This window comes from Danaus plexippus, chromosome 4, assembly GCF_018135715.1.
Source record: "Danaus plexippus chromosome 4, MEX_DaPlex, whole genome shotgun sequence".
In the NCBI taxonomy this organism is placed as follows: domain Eukaryota; kingdom Metazoa; phylum Arthropoda; class Insecta; order Lepidoptera; family Nymphalidae; genus Danaus; species Danaus plexippus.
The window spans coordinates 8,685,745-8,709,315 of record NC_083538.1 but is presented as its reverse complement, the minus strand read 5'-3'; the positions used below and the strand labels follow the sequence as shown (position 1 = coordinate 8,709,315).

The 23,571-nt window shown below is 34.2% G+C and overlaps 1 protein-coding gene and 1 long non-coding RNA gene across 2 annotated transcripts; one reads left to right on the top strand and one right to left on the bottom strand.

Moving 5' to 3' along the window:
- Positions 1-50: 50 nt before the first annotated feature.
- Positions 51-874, bottom strand: LOC116768581 (uncharacterized). Its single transcript, XR_004353379.2, has 2 exons — positions 392-874; positions 51-293 (listed from the first exon to the last, which is right to left on the bottom strand). It is a non-coding gene; the product is annotated as an uncharacterized LOC116768581 (long non-coding RNA).
- Positions 875-5,907: 5,033 nt separating this feature from the next.
- On the top strand, positions 5,908-22,487 carry LOC116768696 (putative uncharacterized protein DDB_G0271606). The gene is made up of 4 exons (XM_032659484.2): positions 5,908-6,020; positions 20,286-20,396; positions 20,696-20,869; positions 20,953-22,487. The coding sequence occupies exons 1-4, from the start codon at positions 5,964-5,966 to the stop codon at positions 22,177-22,179; spliced, it is 1,569 nt and encodes a 522-aa protein (XP_032515375.2). The 5' UTR covers positions 5,908-5,963; the 3' UTR covers positions 22,180-22,487.
- Positions 22,488-23,571: the final 1,084 nt, after the last annotated feature.

Here is a 23,571-nt window from a genome sequence, read left to right as displayed (position 1 = left end):
CATTAATTTATTACGTTAACCAAATGTTACGGAAACATTTTAGAATAAAGTTCAAGGCGAGATTATATTTATTATGTAGTACTTATCAAGGAACATTATTTAGTTATGTCAACCGTATGTCTGATGTGTAACGCTAGCGTCTCACTCTTCTCGTACTCATGATGGAGCTGTCTGACTCATTCCACGTCTCCTTGACGTACTTCAGGTACAAGGTCCGCAGCAACACAGCGATGATGAACAGCACCCCTGACCAGATCGCTATGCGCACTCGCCGGTTGATTGTTGCGAACTTACTGGAATGAGTGCGGAGGTACAGAGCTCTCTTCATACGATAAAACTTTGTCCGTTTTCGCCCAAAATAAAGCATCTACTCGGCTTGAAGCATATTTACCTTCACAGAGCAAACCTTTAACGAGTCATGATCAACATTTTAATACTAATCTGATGTAGAACAGAAACACATTTTTCTGTTATTCTATTAAAGTAGATCTTTCTTGAAATGTTTATTGTATATTATCTTTATATATTATTAATGTAACTCAAGCCTTTATATACATGAGATGTAAGTATGACAGCCGTTGTAGCAAGGACCAGCCCAAGGCATTATATTACAAAACTGAATCTGTCCCGAGCTGGTCAGGGTTCGGAATACAGTCTGAAGGTGTATTTTCGTACAATCTCAACGCTTTTCGCCTCGTTCTATTTTTATTTTGACAGCTTCATATTGTATCACTTTTAGCTTCAAATTTCCATGTCAATTAATTTTTGTAATTTATTACAAACGACATTCCCATTTTTCTTGTATACCGTTTGACGGACGGTTGACAAGTGACAGATTGTTGTATTTTCAATAGTTTGAATGGATGGCATAAAGAGCTACGACCGATTCTGTGAGGCTGTTTCCAACATATACAACCTATTTCGACTTTAAGCGTATACATTCAATGAATGTGTGATAAAATCCACAAGAATTAAATTAATAGGCTATTTGTTAACTAGTAAATGTAGAATGTTAAAACTGGCTCACAATATTTTTTTGGACCATAACAAAAAATCTTTATATTCTTGTACATACTAATATATTCTGTGTGATATGAGCGGACTAAATGTCCTAATTTTTGTTTCGTTAAATTATGTTCTTATTTAATTTGTGAAGTATGTTACAATTCATAATTTATTATTTCCTTTAATTATTATTAATAAAAGGTATTTTTTCTATTAACATATGCTGTTGGTGATTTAATATTTGTTTCACTCTTGTTTTTCATTTATTCATGAACGTTATATAAATGTTAGATACTTTCTTTTGTTTTCCGATATGCGGAGAGACTAGAAAATTTATTTAAATTACAGAACGAAGATTGGAATCTTTTTTTTTCTGTTGAATATTTAAATTACTTTATTTCGTTCTTATGTGATAGTGGAGTGAATAAATGCTTTCAATACTCAAAACATTTAAAATACATGATATAAGTTTTGCTCTTTTATACAATTTGAATGTTTTACAAGCAACTTCATTCGTGATAGTTTTTATGTTCCTTGGGCATTATCTTATCCGTCAGGACCTGAGACCAACCTCATACTAAATAATAAACGACATTGGGTAAATTAGTAAAGGTATCACAGAGGTTAATTGAATTATTTCTTAAATTCGTATGAACTATATTATTACGAAGTTTATTTAGTTTTCCTTACTTTAATTTCCAATATTATGAGTAAATAATATACATGTGTATATTTAGGTGCCTATTTGTTGGATACGTTGAATATTCAAAGAAAGTATTATTTGCAAACCGTCCTTGACATATCTGGTGCGTCGGAACATTGTAGCAATGCGTACATTACCATTCCATTGTTAATCAAATCTAAAAATGGACCTTAAGTACTTACATTACAAGGTTTAAAACACTGACACCGGCTTGTATCACTTGTGATGCTGTTCGTGGCGAGTTATTCGTTTCGGTGTAACGTAACATCTCACTCTATGAATAATTGATGTTGTTTGACATCTGTCATTGAGCACGTATCGTTTGGTGTCAAATGCAATTTGCACGGATGCATTCAAATTGCACAGCAATTCAGTGATTTTTTTTAAGGTTGTTAACCGTAAATTGTTATTGGTTCTTTAAATTTTACGAATGCTTTAAGCAAGTTCGTTGATTGAATTTCAATGGATGGGTTATGAATAATTACGTGTGCGTTATTTGTTCGAGAAATTCTTATATTTTCCGGGTTCGTTCGTATGTAGGAATATGGTTTGCATCTTACAGTTAGTTAAACACCCTTTACAACCCGTGTGTATTCACATAGCATCTTTTGATATTGTTTTTATATTTTTGTTGTTTATGAACTAAATGAGATCATAAATCTTTCTAATATAAAAGCTTTGTGATATGATTACACGTAATGATAATTTATTTATTAAAAATAATGTATATTGTTGTGAGGCTTAATGTATGTAATTCAAACGAGTCCAGCCTTATCATAATACACTATTAGTCAGCATATTATTCAATGTTATGGGTTTATTGGGTAATGTCGATCACGACTTCCTAATATTAAATAAATGTTAATTGCTGAACACATCCGCTAGGATTTAAATGAGGTGCGAACGCCTTGGTCGAACGGATACATTTAGAAACATAAATATAGATTCGCTTTTTGAAAAAACAAGAAGCTGACTTAATGATTATATTTGAATAATACCAAAAACTCCTAAAAGTGTTTTATGAAATGCGATTGTACCCTTTGGATAACTAAAAATATATTTTCTAAGGAATGCTTATAGGAACTGAATGTAAATTTATTATAGGAGATAAAAAAATTACAAATATGACGCACCAACCACGGACAGACAGCCGGACTTTATTCGTCCTTGCTTTGTTAATAGTTACATACAACCACGAACTCCCAAAGCGGAGGTATTAAGATACAAGAAAAAACTTGAAAAATGCATCGATTGCATCATATATTGCTTGATTGATGCTTTAAGATTGTATGATTTAATTAGTCAGAGAGACCAGATCAGTCATTGTTAATTACAAGTAATTCAAGTTATTGTTAGATTTTGTTATACGTTTTAAGATATAGTTGATTAATCGAACATTGAATCTTTCACTCGGAGGTTTATTGTAGGTATCAACCGACCTTGACATGTATCTGGACCCGCGCCGTGAAAGTGAAACAATGGCGCACATGACAGCTAGCAAACACTAATATATTTGTTTCTACCCCTCGCTGTTATCCACATTGATATAAAGAGGATAACATTATTGGGATTAATCTTAACATTGTGCTGAATTTTCATTCGTTTATCTCGGGACTAGAGGGAGCTATGAATAAATTAAAAACAAACATGAAAGTGGTTTAATTCATTGTTTGTTAAAACTATTAATGATGATTAGACTGCTATTCATGTACAATTTGTTCGACTGTGCTTATAAACGATGTCACTGGGTCTTAGTGGTTGTTCCTCTGACGGAAGCTCTGGGTCTGATCATTTTCCTTTTGTATTTTACTCGTAGTTTTATTCAGATTAGCTAGCAATTGTATTTGCTTTTGCTCTTGTGACAAATAAATAAATTTTTTTTTGACACTTTTTAAATACTGATCTTCTATTTAAGCATGTCTTTCGCCTAGCATCTATCTTGATCCGGTTACTGCAAATCAACCAAAACGTCGACTGTGAAATAGAAGGAAAGGTAAAAATGGACAGAAGGAGAGTTTGAAACAATAATTTTATTCACAAAGATAACAATAATATTGACTGTCTATTTTACAACAAGCAGTTGTTCCAGGGCTGGTGGAGGTCGACTAAACTGTGGCAGTTTTCTCATGTCATGCAAGATCGTCTGTAGAAGCTCTTGCTTCCTTTTATCTGATACAAGAGAAGACTGAAACCCTTAATGCCTTCTCTATTTCATTATATTCTAATCTTAGAATTTTTCCCATATATTCATATCCCTTAGAATACAAATCCCCACGAGTTAAATCCTATGGCATTGAGAGCTGATGCTATCTGTTTTCGTTTGTTAACTTGTTACTCTCACACTATTTAATGCATCCAACAACAGCCAGTCTCCCCCGTCCGGAGCCAGGAGCTGGTCCACAACCTGTTTCTTCCTGTCCATGCAAACGTTCAATGTGTCCGTGTGTATCAAGTAGTCACACTAAGTTCTCGCAACACTTTCTGTTCGTGTGTGTCGTGCGATTCTTTTAAATGTTACACATGAGGCGAGATTCACACTTTTTGTTATTTAAATGTGTTATTATGTAATTATCAATGGGGAAAGCATGGGATCTTAAATTAGTTCTTAACTGTTTCTTCCCATGACTGAGATATACATAATTTTCTAGATATAATTTTGATAACTTAATGTAATATTAATTCTAACTAACAGATTGTATTCATGTGTGTATTTTTTTTATTTAACAATATTATGTTGTCACTTACATTGTATGTGTTATCTGAGATTACATTTCCTTTAAAATTTATTAGATTTTAATATATGAATGAAAAACGCGTACATATATAATTTTATTTATAAAAAACAAAATCAAATGTAAGGTCTCGTTAAAACTAAGCTGAGAATGAAATCAATATCAGTGTAATAAAATTTATCAAGAGATATTGATAATTATTTGATATGAAGTGAAGTTGGGCAATAGTTGTCTGTAACCGAAGTATAGTGAGTAACATACATCAATGATACTAAAGCAACGGACACTCGTGCCAAGGTCCGGTGTGCATTACGGCTTGGCGTGTCGGTTATAACTTAATAGAGAATTGTTTTATTTTGTTATTGACTGAGACTCGGCTTCTGAGAAATTATGAAAATCTTAATAATAATACATAATCTCATTGAACATTGATATTTAGTGAATCCGAAACATTTCGTTAGTACAGACATAAAGTTGAGAGCTTTAAAAGAATAGTTTTTTAACGATCAGTCATTTATAACATAACACATAGATTAAAAGTCTTGTCCCTGTTATTTTGTTACATAATGTAGACTTAAAACGAACAAATCAAATGTTTTGAGTTCAAATAACATCGTACGCTATCATTTACAAAACTATGAATAATGCACACAGTCAAACGATTGCATTATACGACCCAAACCGATACAACGCATCGTGCTTGGCCAGGCGGTACAGAAAGAAAAACGTTTACAATATATATGTGTATATACATATATTTGTAGTCGGTTGGTTGTGAATCTAAAGCAGGTCAAAATATGTATTAGTATCACACATTTCATACAGGCCTCGCCTTATTCTGCCAAAGTTAACGAAACATATTATGTAACAAAACCTTTTTTCTAATTGATTTAGAAATGTCTCATAGTAAAGTAAAAAATATGAATGTTGAGGAAAAATGTTATGGTATTTTATTTTATAATAGCAATAGTAAATTGAATGTTTGAGATTGAATATGTTATCTCTTTTTAGAGAAACACTGTCTTGGTCCTTAAGTAATATTTCGTCTAATGTTTCGTCTATACTATTGCTGCCGCGTTCACTCTGAACTTTATTTTAGGTATTAATAAAAGAAAAACTTTGGTTTATAAATCTTTCTATTTATTACAATATAAAGAAGTCTAATTTTTATGTCTTTCATAGTTCGTAACAGCCTGGTAGCTGGTAGCCGTAATAAACGGCACGACCACACTCCAAACCTTATTAACAGAATTCTTTTCTCTCTTAGAGTTGTTATGTTCCGCTATCACCATTCACTCGCACCGGCTGGTCCCTAAGTGCTCTCGCTAACATAACGCTGCTGTTATTACGCCGATGGATATATTTTTCATCGCAGCGAACTAATTTGGGATTATCGAACTAGGAAGCATATCCAGACCGATCGACCAGTGAAAATTCAAACATGATTAATACAACTCGTAGGGGGGGAGCGTATATAAGGCTGACTTCTGGCCGGGCGCCATTCGTGGCGCGACTCACCGCGCATGTGCTTCTCGCGAGTGACAAGTTACTTGACCTACAAAATGTCCGTCAAAATTTACGTAAGTGTCAATATTAAGTGTAGGTTTGTGGTTTCAGAACGCACCCCGGGATTATTTATTATCTGGACTCTCCTAAGTGTTTCTGTGTAGTGCAGTAGCGTGGGATGTGGTTCTAGACCATATTTCTATGCTTAATGATTTTGCTGTATGAACGTTTATTTAAAGATTATTTATTTTATTTAACAATTTATTGAATCGACTCTCTGCTTGTTCAGATATACACATTTTATTTTTCGAGCCTAGTCCTTTAGAGACATATCGGAGTATATCGTGGTTGAGTTAGACCTTTTGTTGATCTCCGGGTCAAGACAAGCGGGTCTATGATATTGAACGAGTGGGAATATTACAGGCTGCTGTGAACTTAAAACAACAAGCTTGTGTGTAACAGACCAAAGTCATAACTGATTAACTTCGATTGATGGTAGTAACATTTTAATCGAAGAACTTTCATTTTATCCTTATATCAACAATCGGTTTGTTCGTATTTTGTGAGGGACATTTACATCAAATCTAATTGTAAAATTTTAAAATAAATTTTTAAGCATTTTTTAATATTTTTTACGTCTATACTGCTTAGTGGTTGCTAAAGAAAATTCTAAGTTTACATTTCCTTCATAGTTAAAGACAGGCTATATATCTTAAAACCAGGAACTCAAAAAAATCTCGGCTTAGTTTAATGAATTTGATAAGGAATGTAAAGTATCCAGTGAATGAATCGATATGGAGACCAAATAGCTATTTATTGGGCAACCGCGCTCGGGCCCAGACCAGATCGTAAAAGGATTAATAATGCTTTGAGGTCATCCACCTCTCAATATTAGAATTCAAAGTATTCAAATGATTATTACATGAATTATTAAAAGATTTATGCTCGTGTGAGTTACGATGTCCTGCATAACCAAAACAATGTACTAAATCAATAGTATCCCTTGACTTCTGTGAGAGTCAGGACATTTCTATTACTCGTTACTGCCCGTCTAAAGTCAGCGACTCATCTATAATGTTTAATTTTTATTTACATCAACGCGTCGCTTTCAAGTGAAGTGAAACGCGTGAGAAATGGAAGTAGCGGTTTTTTAATGTACGAGTGTACCTACCATTGTTTTGATACTTCCCCTAATGTATTGTTTGGATATGAAAAAATCTGCTCTATACTTTTTTAACTCAACATGACTCTAAGGTGGTTCGGAAGAATAGTTGTTAATTTCCATAAACATTCTGTACACAAAGATTAAAGTCAGCTTTAAAATAAAAAAATGACTTTGACAGCAGTATTGAATTAACAGCGTCCTCGTATCCGCTCGAATGCTTCAAGTGACTTTTTATATTATTTTGTGGTGGGAATAAGTTGATATAAATTACCGCCACAAATGTACAAACGTACAGGCCGCATGAGAAATGCGTGGGTTTTTGAGGACATTTGTCACTATTAGTTATTGTCCAGATCGTAGTCCGCAGATTACGACCAGCTTCAATGATATCAGTATTACAAATATATCTGTTGTTTTTGGTTAACTTATTGTGATACGGAAACACTATTATTATAATTTTTTTACTATAGTTGAAAATATTACTAAAAAAATTTAAAATATTCTTATTGGATTAAGGATAATTTATTCCGTGTAATCGTGACGTTTCTAGTGAACACTATTTAATATACGCTGATAGTATCGTATGTTCGTCTGTCACGATGTCTGTATCTTCAAAACTTCCGTCTCCCTGGGAACCGGGTCGTCTCAGCGACGGACAAACAGACATTTCATAATTATATTATTATAGTATGGCGAAACGTTTGTTCAAAAACATCCCGATGAAAAGGATTTCGTTATAACATAACACATTTCTTATAATTTATTATTTATTTTAAATTCAAATGTTTACTTTGTGTATAGCGTCAGGTGTCACTGTTCGTGATTTCAACATTTTCAATTGAATACTACAGCCGACTATGATACGAGTGTAATTTTAATCCTCTGTGTAATGAGAATGGCATTCAACAATATATACTTACGAGTCCATTAAATGTTACAATATTATAAAATTATTGAATATAAAGGATTGTATAAAACTATACAGATGTAATTAAAAAGTCTTATTCTCGACTAGGCCCATAAAATTTTTCGTACCCTTTTCATTTGCTGGTTCATGGGTCAGATGACGAAGACGTCACACGTCGCAGGCAAACCCACAGTAAATTTATGTATGTTAGTAAAAAATATATAACATTTGAGCTAAGTAATATGTAATTATATGTTAGAAAGATAATATTTTCAGTTTTATTCTTTGTTTTGATCTCTCAGTGTTATCTCATCGACATTGCGACAGCTTTGAAGGCGAAGATCAGAGTTAAACTCGTTATTGTGGGAAACTAACTTCACTGTTCATTGAAAAACTGTTTTAAAGTGAAGCAACGAAACTATATATTATACATTATGATTAATTAAATGTTAAAAGATGTAAGGCACCTATAATTATACTGAGTACAAAGCAATGTATAGTGTGTTAAATGTTAAAAAATTTTGATCTTGACGAACGTGGGAGTGCCGTACCAAAGAACTTTACACGGATTAAATCTGTATCTTAAATATTACAAGTGGCTTTACTTTGTAGTGTTGTTAGGGCTTTATCAAGAGGATTTCACTTACAAACACTATTTTTCCTATTGCGAGTATATTTTTAGGTCCAAGACCTTTTTGTCTACAGTTTACCTTCGTCTACATGTTGTGGTTAATGTTATTGATTGTATATCGATATTATGAGAGACAAATAATTACTCCTTTCCATTTGATACATGCTATAGTGAAGCAACAGACGGGCTACGACATAAGGAACCCGTATAGAGATCGTATCCAAGAAACCAGTTACTGTATTGTTAAACAAAACCAAACTATCTCACAACGTTCAAATTATAGGGTTAGCCTTTGATGAGGTTTTATGGATAGTTCGTGAGTTTTTATATTTTTTCATACAATTTATAAATGGCTTGTATCGGTTTTCTTTGTAACATTAATAGCAAAGTTACGACTCCGGTAACAACATCGCGTGTAATTTACGGAGAGGTCAAAAGCATTAATTTGGAGGTTTGTTTAGAAACAATTAAAAGTTAAAAACAAAAGGAACTCGTCTCGAAGTCTGCTCCGTCGTGTCTGGTCTTTTATTTACACACGGACACACAAAATGACCTCACAACTGCTATTGTAAGAACACTCTGAACACAAGCGAACGGTTGTCGTCTAACCTTTTCTTATAGATCGCGTTTTAGGCATGTGCGTCTCTGATTCTTCCCATAAACTAATAAAGTCGAATAATTTTAATATCTGCTCATATTCATATAAGTAGTATAGTACAAGCGACGCAAAACATGTGAATGTTCAAAGAAGTAGAGGTGCTTAGATATAATTTCATCATGAAACCTACGCACCATATAAACGCGAGTTACCTTCGGGTATCGTAAATCATACTAATTTCATTTATCTGCATCAGTTGCGAAACAGCGAAGGAAAAAAATATATGTGTGAGACTTTTGAAATGATAATAGATTTATAGGCGTTTGCATCGGTTGTCTGGATTCTGAACACTCACAAGGTTGAGATAAACACAAAGGCTTATCGTTTTTGTCGGCTCCGTGTTCCCTCGGACATAACTCACTGCAAGCACCTTATCGATACGAGATTGTATTCAGTATCGGAATTAAGAAACATTATTATTTGTCTTTTGTATAAACTTTTTTGACCTTTGTCATAGTTTTTATTTCAACTCTACGTTTATATTTTGCTGCAAAAAACCTTTTTTTTGCATCTTTATTAGTTTTAAGATATTAATTAACGTATAAGTTGTAGTTAGTAATCGCCTCTGTCTATGTGAATTTTTTTAAACGCGTCACATTTATTAGCTTTTCTGGTAAACTTTTACTCTAGTTTTGCCCTTTGACCTTTTGATGTAAGTAACCTTTTCGCTAAAATAAATATAGTTTGATTGTAACCTTGAAACAAAATGATAGTATTACTTTCGCATTTACAATGTGGTCGCGGATTTATTTTAAGTGAGGTTGTATTGTTCGCGGAGTGCTTATTAGAAGGCCAATTCAATTTCAGTCCATAGTGAGGTCGTGACCCGTCGCCTCCTACTGAAAATTATTCATTTAAATGATTTTATTTATAAAATGTTGTTGTTATTTTTAATGTTTCAGAAATTTAATTAGTTTTTTACATATCATTTAAACGCTATGTGTAGATATTTACGTACATAGTCTTGTATGTCCACCGTCTCTACTGGACAAACACACACATTAACACGTTGAATATTATAATATATGCTTAATGAAGTAAACGTAATGTTATTAGAATGTTTATCACTTTGGGATTCCAGTTCAACATAGTTATGTACAAATACATATTTAGTATACTACTAGTTTTTGCTTGCGACTTCGTCAGCTTAGACTTCATGACTTCGTGTGAGATATAACTATCACACATTGAACATGAAATCCAGGATAATTTATATTGCATGTATTATTCCTATGTGTAAACTACATTCTTGTAAGGTTTCATCAAAATCAGTTTATTAGTCTCTGCATGAAAGGATAACAAACACCCATACATCAGGACACTCTCACAAGAGAACAATATTATAATAAGTGGAATCGATGTGACTGTACATTAACATGTACAGTCACGCTCAGTACCGACTCGCAGAATCCGATACACATCTGAAACACAATGATTCATTAACGAGATGTAATTGATTACCATCGAGACATCACAATGGCAGGTGATTACACTCTGTTAGGAAAGTGATAGCTCTCGTAACAATCTAACTATACTATACATATATACAGGGTTTATACGAGTTTTGACACTTTGAACTATTTCTACATTCTGAATGCTCCCCGCTGGCTTCATAGAACGGAATGTAATCAATTAAAGAACTATTTCATCTGCAACGTCTTCAGATATCAAAGCATATAATTTCTAAGGACAGTTGTGGAACGTTGGTTTATTTTTGATAAACGGATACAAAATATACCTTTGTTAATATTTTCAATGTCATTGAAATATTTTTATCGTTTTAATCATGTTTTTCTGACTTACGTTAAGTTTAATTATTAATTTTAATACAGAATGAACTAAATTCAGATCAGCGTAAATATATTAATCGTAAAGCTGTTTTAAAACAATATGTCAGGTTTACTAATGTGACCCGTAGGTTGTTGTCTGGAGGTAGTTAGTTTGTGACATTGAATCTACGTGTTGTATCACACAATGCATTCCGTTATATAAACAGCAGGCCCGCCGGCGGACAGCCTTATACATAATAATTATGTAAAGGCGACTGTTTATGCCATATTTTACCGTTTTAATACCCACACGTTGTAGTATGTAACTCCTAGCGCAACAGACCTAAAACATTACATACCTACCCTGTGTAATCTTTACAGATATTATCAAAGTATATTTTTTTAATTTGTGTTTTAAATTAATAATTATTCATATATAATTCATAGTTTAATTTGTTGAACGATTTAAAAAATAAGAATATGAGCAAAAGAATAACGTAGTAATAGGGTCTGCAGTAGATATTCTACCTTCAGACCTTAAAGTGGTCTGCTTGGGAACCTGACGAGATGTGGCTTAATACGAGATTGCATAGTTATACTACCCACGAAGATTTTCCCGTATCTCATTCAATAATTTAAGTTACTAGTCTTACTTAAGTGACTTTGAAAACTGCCATTATGTGGCACTTGTGTATCTTTTAATTTAAGGTATATTGAAATTGACTTCTACCAACATTTCAAGTTTAAGTATGACAGACGTGTTTAAGGAGCGGACAATGGTGTCCCATCCATTGTAAGGTTGATACGGACCGGTCCATGAATAGAGCTCTCTCTCACGAATTCAACAGGTTCTGAACCTTGCGAGTCTTCACCTGTTAGGCGCATTCAGCGAGATGTTTGGCAAAAAATATTAACCATTTACGTAATGTTTTACATTAAACAATGCAATATATTATACGCCATAGTAATTATTACGTATAATATGTGCAGGTACACGAATAAGCTCCTACAGAATGTCGTCGGACAAAAAAAACAATCAAATGCTATAGAAATCCCACGTCCTTTATATTAATTGAAAGGTCGTGTGTTAGAGAAATATTTTTTAACTTGTCGTAAATGAAGAAAATTATGTGAATGTTTTTACGTTACACACACCGTATACGGGAGCCATTCCTCACCATCGACGTTAGTTTTCCGGTAACATTGTACTGATTCGTCGTATTTGTATAGTAATTATAACATAGCGTTGTGCCATGAATTCCATATTTAATAATGGTATTGCTACAAATATTAAATCGTTAGACTACTTTTAGTATAAATACGGCTTATTAAATAGAAATGTAGCCATTCGATCTTGTGTAACAAAAACCAGGCTTCCAACCCGCCTCACGATGTTGTCAAACACTTTAAACCACATCAAATAAAGACCAGACTATTTTGCAGTCCGCTAAAGGTGGGATTAGAGAGAATAGGTTCTTTAAATTTCTAAGCTGTCAGATGTTATTTTGTTAATTATTAGGAAATGTTAGTTAGTGAGTAATGTGGTTGAGTCAGACGTCGTCGCGGCAGGGCTCCTGCGGCCGGCTGCGGAGACCGACCTTGGCTATCCTTTCTAACCGAACAGCTCTGAGTTAACCTTTGAGAGAATGTCACTAAGGGACACTTTTAAAATCGCACCAAACAAGAATTTACAAAACATGTATGTTGGTATTTCAGTCTAGTGTAAATATGATGACATTTGTAATTAAAATTAATATTAAATATTAATTATCGTATATAAAGTGTTAAGTATAAACAATTTGTTTGTTCCCGTCTTCTTTAAATCATTTAGATGGGGTCGCGTACATTAGAACAGTATTCACTTAACTAGATTGACGAATATAATAAGAAATGAAAACACTTAAACCTCAATCGAATTCAGGCTTTAATTTGAAATTTCTCACATGAAATAAAGTTTGTGGCTATCAATGAATGAAGTGAATACAATCACAACCTTCTTGTATTTAGTTATACAGTGTCAGCTCTGTCTATCACGCAGCGCCGCAGCCCTCACGCATCTATTGTTGAATTATGTGTTGTTTCCGGCCCAATCGCTCCGAAGGTCGATCACTTAATAATTATCCCTAACATTATACTCGAAGTGAGTTTTAATTGTTGAATGTTGTATCAGCCGCGAGTGCATGTTCTAATTATTTCCATAACGTGTCCAATGAGGCGAGCGTTACGTGCATCGTAACAGATGCACAGCCAACCGTGACCGCCGCACGCCATGTGTTATGTCAGGGCTTATGAAATATGTAGCTACGATTATAAATATATAACAGGTGTTAATGAAGGCTCTGCCAAATAGTTAGCAACTGAAAAGATGCTTAACCAAACAGGAGAACTGGAACATTGCTATTAAATTAAGAATTCTCTTTTATAGTGTATTTGTTGAGAATCGTGACTAGCTATTATAGCTATTATTGCTCTGTGACGTCTATGAGCTTGAATTCTTTATTATTAATCATCTGGAACATCCAGGAGTACTCTCTGCTCGGTTTCCGCGGATGAACTCTGTGTGAAATTCTAAGTTTCGTAATGAAAGCTCTCGTTACATACTTCGTTATGATATTTTATGATGATTGACTCTGAATTTAGAGATACGTTTGTGTTTAAATATAACTTAATAACTTGCTAAAGTTGTAAATGAAAGTACGTCAATGCATATATTTATTGGAATTACGGATTCGTAACAAAATGGCCGACATCCGGAAACCACGGAACGTATACTTTTCATAAACCGATTTTGTTGTGATCAATAAAATTATACGGCGATACGAAACGGAACTTTTACCGCCTGTGTGTTCGTCCAATGATACCGACTTCACAGTATAGTAAATATTAAAAGTTAACACTCAACTGATCCATATAACACCTATAATGAGACGTGCTGCATACTCTTATCTATTAATTTCGTTTATTATTTCTTCTATGTCATATATTTAGATATCAAAACCAAGCCAGCTTTCATGCAACGAACACAATAACAATAAGATAATATAATATCTGTACAGAAACTTATAACTAAGTTCCTACTTCACCAACGCATTTAAACCTAACAGTAATCAATATAACGCGCGGTCGTAGCTGTTCGTGAGCGTTGAACTCTTTTATATGAACAATAAACATTCAAATTAAATGTTGAAATAAATTCTATGAATAGCATCCAAATATAAAGTTTTGAACAAACTTTCACTTCTGTAACACATAATACGTTATTATACTTCTCTTCACAGTAAATATGAATATTAATAGTTATAAGATTTATGGTATTTTATTTATGGACTTTTATTTTTAAAACAGAATTTAATTTTGATAGCAAACGACATTTATGTGAATATATTTAAATATACGATAAACTGTCCATTAGTTATTTACCGCGGAGTTTTAATTCGGCGACACGACGCGCAGCGTCCGAGGTCGTGTACTGAGAGGTCTGTACACAAACATTAGTTTAGAATAATGTATTATAAAACAAACAGACACATTCTTAAAATTGAATCTTTTTATCTTTCACTTGTCATTAAATCGTGATGACTTCGTTTTTATATAAACGTGGTTTATTAATAGTTATGAAGGCAATGCGGATGCTGCTGATGAGACGTATTTCACTTACTGGCTATTTGTTTAAAAATATTCATTAAGATATGACAGATAATGAAATAATGAGATCTAACATTTAAATGAAACTAATATTTTAATATTAATATACTATATTCTGTATGAAATGATAAAAAACGCGTAGCAATAAGAAAATATTAGTTTTAATTAGATAAAAATTATATGATACAGTATACATAGAAGTGAAGATTATTATACATACTTGAGATATGCAATCGGTGTGAACGAAGCCTCCGAGTGCGTTATAATTGTCATTACAGAATATAATTTATAATATCGCAAAAGTTACAAAACATTTGGCAACGACTCTGAGAGAGTCACACACCTTGAACTTAGAGAGTTCTCTGGAAAATATTTAACTGAACACTTACTTGTTTCTTAACAAGCTCTGCTCCCGACTATACTTCATGAAATATAATGTTGAATTTATTTGCTAAAGTTACAACTATATTATGGAAGAGTGAAATCATATAATTTTAAAGATTGGAAAATAGGAAACTCTGCGGTGTGTGTTTGTTAGAGAGAGGAACTATTAGAACTCAGTCACTCTGTATGTTGTAGAGTGAGTTGATGTTGTATAATTAATTATAATTAATAATTATTACGCCATAATATTATGAAAACAATTAAATAGACTAAAGAATTCTTCATAATGAATTAATTTTACTAGTATCCAGAACAATTAACATCGTAAGAGATGCCGAGAAGAGATTCTGTTTAATTTTTTTTTGTTACAACATACATATATGTATATATTTTGTTTACTATCAATCCACACGAGACGTGTCCGTCAGCTCTATCCGGTTCTAGTTTGTTGCCACGAGGAGGCTCCGGTGAAAAGCCGAGGCTTTCTAAACCGTCCCTCGCATGCGTAATGCCGGACATAGCGAAAGTGATTCCGTTATATGTGAAATAAATCTTCCAAAGCATATTAACAGCTCTACATTTAAACTGTCATCTTACATTATAATTATAATGTAGTTTTTTAAACTGTGACTTTAATATGGATATTTATACTGTTGTATTCAGTGAGCTCGTGGGCTTGCTGGGATAGTGCTGTGGGATAATTTATTCGGTTTGGGAGCATACTCGTGTACCTATACATTGCGTCATGTCTCACGCGCCCTAGGTTCCGTGTGACGACACGTATTGGAAGCTGATATGTATGAATAGTATCTGGGTTCTATTCCCAGATGATATCGAATGACTGTGAAGCAATATGAGGCTGTGTTGGATGAAGTGCATGCCAAGATGAAGGGTGTGAGGTTTACGGGGGAACTGTTTATGGATCTACATCTTTTTACGTTTGGATATTATTTTCTTCGTAACTTGAAAACGGAAAACTAATAGAAAATTTACTGTCGACATCGTTGAATATAAAAAATACTTTTATTTAAATATGTTTTCCTCAACACACAAAACCTCATTTATCAACTTGAAATTTTACTTTTATTGTTTTAAGCAGCCAATCAATAAGTCATTTATCGATTGATTGAGTAGTTTCAAAACAGTACAATTGAAGTAACAATCCACAGACAGAACAAACATCAATTAATCAATATGGAAATACCAAATCGGTCACGGCGATGTGTTTCATCCACCAACCATTCAATAAAATCAATTCTCTCTAATGTTTGAAGTGGATTGTATTAATTTCGTAAGATGTAAATATCGTTAGCCGGCCATCGATTCGTATGTTTGTTGATAAGGAAGTGTGTGTGGTGTATTCCGATGATTATATATCGGTAATGATGTATTCCACAGATTGCTCTAATGACAAGTGACAGAGTAAAGCTAATGGCTGTTTGTACATAGTTCAACATATAATTTAATTGTGATGTAACGCCCGGCCAGTGATATTGTAATGTTATAATAGTTTTGAAAGTTAGATAAGAAAATAATGTGCAACTTTGATTAATTATAAAACGAAAAGGCTTCGTATATATTTATATTGTTGTCATTAATTTAAATGTTTGAGAATTTTTATAAGTGAATTAAAAATGTTTCGTGTTGTCTAATCTTTATTTGTTGAAATAATTTAAGAGAACTCTCGTTTCGTACTCCGACTGCGTCTGTGACTGGGCTATGATTGTATTTAAGTAACAAACTACTGACACTTAACGTCAACCTTCAATATATTATGTAGAGAATGTGTTGAAAGCCTGATTGTGTTTTGATAGAGGCGATTTACTTCTCATTTACTGTGATCTCTCTATGAATTCCGATTCTTGGTTTTCGACACACTTGTGAAATTTCTTTCACATCTTATTATGACCAATAAGAAACCTATTTGTTAAAATAATTAACGATCTATAATATGAAGTATTACCTTCTACTTCGCTGGTAACACTTTGATCGATAGAGTTCTAAGGGCTCTGGCCAAAACAATCATAATTAAGATTTTACTGGCACTGTTGACACTTGACATAAAAAACGTATTTATAACATTATGAGTATATATATATATATATTAAATTATAATGAAACAGTACTACCGCCCACACCAGCCTTTGCGTGGGGAGTGACCGATAATTACAACTATGATATATTATTACAGAATCGTTCCTATTAGAAGCCCAATAATTCATTTATTAAACATGCTCTGTTAATCCGTTGCGGGTACTTTATTAAAATAATTTATGACCCAAGTTACGAGCCGAATGTGTGAGTTGCGAATGTGTGGTACCCAAGTGGGTCATGACCAGCGAACGGGTTATAATCTGTTGTGACCCACAGATCAGGTGCTCCCGTTTAGACGCATTCCATTCTGTAATTACTTTCGACACTTCCCTCGAGCATTACAAATTAAACATATTTTCGTGCGTGTCTTTATTTCGTAATTAATGCTAATTTTATTTCATAGCATCTGTGTTACTAACGTGATCTAGAAATGACTTTTCAGGGAAGTGTTTTTTTTCCAACACGAGCAGGTAATATTTTTCGATATCTATTAATATTACAGACACGTTAGACACTTTCGCGCCGTTGAGCAACACTACCACCGACCACGTACAGGTGTTAATTTGTCTTTACAAGGAATGTTATTGTTATGTTTCTTATTTAACTTAGTTATACATAACTAGTTAGTTCCCCCTGGTTTTGTTGTTAGGAAGGATATGAAATGACTTTAAACGTGGCTAATTCCGAGATACAAACTACTTTAATGTAAAGTTTGGTTACAATCAGTTCAGGCTTTCTGGTTTTATATCAATAAAACCATTTACGATATGTAAAGTGTTTATAAGTTAGATAAAATGTTATAAAAATATATTTGAGATTTTTTTAAATACTAATTGCTTTATTGCTTTGTAAAGTATGTTTTTTTGAGCTAAGGTTGCACAAGAAATGATTTTTTTTTCATATTTCGATAACAAATTTTGACAGCGGTTGGAAATATCAAACAGAAGATTTCTTCACAAAATTTTCAATTTCACGCTGACTTGTCATAATGTTTGTGAAATAAAAAAATATTATTTACATAAAAATATATAAAACGCTGAGTACGTTCACAGACACGAGGTGTTCGATGTCATAATAATCTGACAACTGAACATTAACCTTCCGGTGTGTTCGGTATAGAACCTTAATTTTAAAACAAGCTTTTATTTATCTTAAAAGTGTTATTATTCGTAACATCGGTCACCTTAGCATCGTCTGAACGAAATGCGTCGAAAATGGAATTATTAATATTAGATTATAAAGATAATCAGGTTATTTTGTATTTAATGAAAGCGTATAAAATATTAATGTGTGAATTCATAAAAATAAAGCCGTTAGTAATGTGAAAATGTTTTTATTGTCATTTGAGTTATAAAATTTTGTGTCGAAATGCGCAACAATAACAGTTAAAAGCTTTCACAACAATTCAACACGACTTGTTCACTCATTATTATATAACGGACTTCACTCACTTCACTCTTTACTTACTCTATTTACATAACGTAATGTTGACGAAGATTTTTTTATAAGTTTAAAGTTTTTTCAACACGCCTCATTAACAATCGCTATGGAAACTTGTCGGACGGCGGTCTATTAGAACCGTACGTGTAACGACTCCCGTCTCCGACCGCCGTGCTCTATGATTTAATATCGCAACCGGCGTTGCATTGCCTTTAAGTAAATGTACGATGAAAAATGGAGATTTAGACTAGTGAAGTAAAAATTTTTATCAATCACAAACATGTAGAAGTCGTGAGTGATCTAAACTATCTCAAAGCAGCTCGTAACTCTCGACTGAACATTTTTTTTAGTCAGAGCTGAGTCCGCCCGAGGCATGTTCGCCCTAGTATTATGTCACTCTCAACTAGGCCGGTATGCGATCAGATTTTGTAACAGCAATTATACAAAAATATATTCTATTATTATATGATAAGATTTAATGCGAACATTTTACGAAATACAAGCCGTAACTTTAGATTGTAAATATAAGGTAATGCGTGTTCAAGGCTTGGTTAAAAAAAGATTTCTGCGTCAATTTCAACTTATAGAGAGCCGTTAACATTCTTAACATGATATTAATAAATGACTATTTATAATAAGATCCACTACATGTTGAAGGTCTCAGGGCTCGTCTTCTGGTCGCCGACCCCAGTATTTTCTTCCCCATTATCACTAAAGCCAACATTCCGATATTAAGTAGCGCGGTTATTTTTCCTATATCATTTAATATTTCCCTTGTAATAACTGGTTTCTACTGCACTGTTATAATTCTTACTTCATCAGTATTTCTCTAATCATTCCACTTACCTAAGCCACCTATTTCATAGCCAGGTCAATTCATTAGATTACGTTGTCTTAGTACACAGCGCTTTTACCCAACAGACACTGTATTAATTTAACAAAAAAGTTAACAAAAAAGTTCATGCAAAGTGAGCTTTATTTATATACTGATAATATTTGTTATTGTTTAAAACAATAATATGATATTGTTTAAAGATTACCTTAAAAATTATTATCGAGTTTTGTGTTTACGAGTATTATTTTTATCTCCAATAAAAAAGTAACAAAAATATAATGCTCTAAAGTCATTAAGATTCCACAGTGACTTGAAACTTCTCAACCTTCGCCAATTATCCACATTTTCAGAATCAACGGCGAAGTAATGAGCTGTGGAATAAATGATTTTTAATTAAATAAATGTTCATATGTCAGGGCGACGCGAGGGCGAGCTGCTAAAGTTTAAGGTTCCGCTGTAATGGCCAAGGACCGCTGGGCGGACTGCTCATTAATCACAGACATGTGAATTGTTCGAGTTTAAAAACTATTCTATGCATTTTTTTGGTATAAATTCAACGGGTTAAATGCACTGTATCTTAAAGAGAAATGACATTCTTTGTGTACTCAGGATAGTTTAAAAGGGACGTATCATTATTTCTGTGTATTAGAAGTATTTTTTATGTTTAGAAGCCTTAATGAAAAGTAAAATAATCCACGGGCTTGCATTCCCTACTCATTATAGGTAATCGATCGCGATACCTTTTACTAACCCGGCGTTGTTTGAACGCGTGTATGTTTATGTATTATATAACAGTAACTGTGTATTGTAGGTGTTGTGTCTTGTGCTGTCGACGGGTCTGGCGGCCAGAGCTCGTCCGCGAGTGCAGCAACCCATCGATGACTATGACTATCAGCCGCAGTCCCAGGAGAGATCTGGACAGGTATACATATGTTTATATTATTAATTTCTCTTAGCTTATTTACAGACGTACAGACGGTACTGTATTTCGAGTATCTTCAAGGTCATCCATCTTAAATATCAACAAAACAAATCATATTTTTTAAATATGACGTCTTCACTATTCTTTTTATTTTGCAGCAATTAAATAATTATTATATAAAAATGATATCTAACAAGTAGTGTGAGAGTTGTCCTCCAAAAATATTTATGTTTGATGACGTGTAGTATCTACCTTTAAAAGTTCACAGATACTTATTATTTCTGATGTTTCCTTTCCAGTTGGTGTTGGTTTCTCAAGACGCTTATGACAACTTATATCAGGCACAAAACCGCGCTGACGAGGAGTACGAGCCTCGGGCTGTTCACCGCGGACCAGCACGTATCAAGTCATCGCAACCGCTGCAGGAAGCACAGAAGCAGCCTCCAGTACAGACCATCAGGAACTACAACAAGGCAAGCATACTTCAAGTACATACATGGCTATATTATACACAAATCAATGAGAAGTTAACTTAGATTCTCCTCTCTAATTTTAGGTTAACGATGACGGCAGCTTTACCTTCGGTTATGAGGCTGCGGACGGATCTTTCAAAGAAGAGACCAGAGGAACTGACTGCGTCGTTCGTGGTAAATACGGTTATGTCGACCCCGATGGTAACAAACGAGAGTTCACTTACGTCTCAGGAAATCCTTGCGATCCCAACAAGCCAGACGATGAGGAACAAGAAGCTCCGTCTAGGGACTCTGCAGAGAGAGACGACCCTGAACCCAACTACCCGTCGAGACCACCCGTAAGGCCGACCACACCACGACCAGCGACTACCTACTTCCAAAACGATTTCAGGGACGCTGATGAAGAACCCGAAGAGGAACCTCTCCAAAATATTAGACCGCGTGTGGTTCAACGTCCACAACAAGCAAGGCCAGTATTACGACCGGCCTACCAAGCTCAACAGATCGCTATTACGCCAAGACCGGTACCAGTGACCACTGCCAGAGCGCTCCCACCAGCGACCACCTTCAGACCACAATTAGTCCAAGTCACACCCAAACCCCAAATTCAGTACAGTCCCCAGCCTGAATATTCACCATCCCCCTCACCGGCCGCCATTCTCAATTCCAGACCGGGACAGATCGATTTTGCTGCTGAGTTTGCTAAATTCCATCGTGAAAATCAACAAACTGCTTCCACACCTAGTTCTTTAAGTACAGCAAGCAGAGCTCAGCCTACCGCTGCTGCCGCTATTCCTTCTGGCAATCCTTTATACTCAACTGAATTAGTCTTCGATCCTTCCAGCGGTCAATACGATACTCAACTTTTCCAATCTCTGCCTCAGACAAAGGGAGAACTCAATCTCAACCAACGCCTTCAGCCTTACGTATCTCAGCAGCAGCAGCAGCAGAGACCTTTCATACCGTCCCCACAAATTTCCTCTGGACCATCCGCTCAGGCTCCCATATATAGACAGCAAATACAACAAGTACAACAAGCAAATCCGCAGGAACTTTACCAGAGGCAACAGTCTGAGTCACAATTCCAAAGTTCCCAACAACTTTTTGCCCAGCAGCAGCAAATTCAACAAAGTCAGTTACAAAGAGACAGAGCTGCGGCTAAAGCTCAAGCCCAGAGACTAGCGATCGCTCAGCAGGCGCAGGCTCCTCAGCGGTCTCCGCAAACACCCCAGTACTACTACGTGCCGCGAGAGAATCAGTCCACGGGACAGATCGACGCGTTCCTGAGAGGCCACGGCATCCAGCTTTAAAACCTTAGTTAAATATCTGAACTAGATAAATTATATGATCGACTGAGTCCCTGCAGGCCTAACACCATGCGAGAGTAGTTCAGTACAGGAATAAGTATCTAGTTCGGTGGACTGTGGCGGCCGGCCGCGAGTGTACATATTGCTGTGTCTCAGTACCTTAAAGTTATTTAGAAGTAAGTTTTAAAGATAATACGAACCACTGTTGTACTAAGTCCACGACGTTCCCACTTCGGACATTACGTATAATTGAGATACCATTTTTTTGTAATATTTGTTTTTTAATAAATTATACTTTTTATTAATACGTATATCTTTCTTTTACTTTTTCTGAAAACGCAATATTATATTAGAGCCGACTTTTTAAACTTTCAACAATTCCTAACTCTCCTGTATTTATATGACACGCTTCGTTACGTAAATTTCCATTGAACATGGCAATAAACTTAATTGATTTTACATTATAACTAGATACGGATTCTAAAATGCCAGCCCCAGGAAATTCTTTCTGAAAACAGTATAATATATACGATGATCGCTACATATATACATACGGGAACTAAAGTTATCCTCCATAACAATCTTATTTCTCTGATTACTAAACACGTGTAACGTGTAAGTGTATGTATATTTGCAATATTTACTATGACGTCAACACTATGTATGCAATGTATAAAATAGACACGTGTTCAAGCACTTCTTCAGCACGTACTACGCAATGATTAAGATCGCTTTAGTTTTTATTACGCGACAAGGAATGCGGAAGGCCGTACCATTACGGGTCGTGTTGCTAACTATAAACAGCTACGTACACCAGAATTGCTGTTTACTTTGCATAATTAGTTAGCGTGTTATAGTTTAGCTAATTCAACTGTTTTAATGAATTTTTCATAACAAATTACATTCATATACCATAAGTTAATCTAAAGCTACTGATGTCAGTGAAATAATTAAAATTTACTGTATGATAAAAGCAAGCAGACTTCGTTGAGCTATCTATCTTATAATGTGTATATGAATTAAGACGGTCCCCTCTTTCATTATTACTAATATTAGTTATGAGTAATATTGAAAAAAATTTAAAGATGATTAACAATTGTTTTAAAGAGAGGACGTGCGTTATTAACGTGTGTGGTCACACTTCAATGGAGAACGAGAAGCTAATGACAGGAAATTACAGTCCAAACTATTTAGAAATTAATTACAAACTTAATAAACCTGAAATAAACAAATACGGAAAAAAATGTGCTCATCAAAATACAGTTCTGTAACAGATAGGAATAAACAGGAAGACGGATTTATGAGTTTGTTTAAAATTAATACTTGTTTATTTTTAATATCGACTGCAAAATTTTCTGAACTAAAGAGATAAATCTTTTGAGAAATCTGAGTATA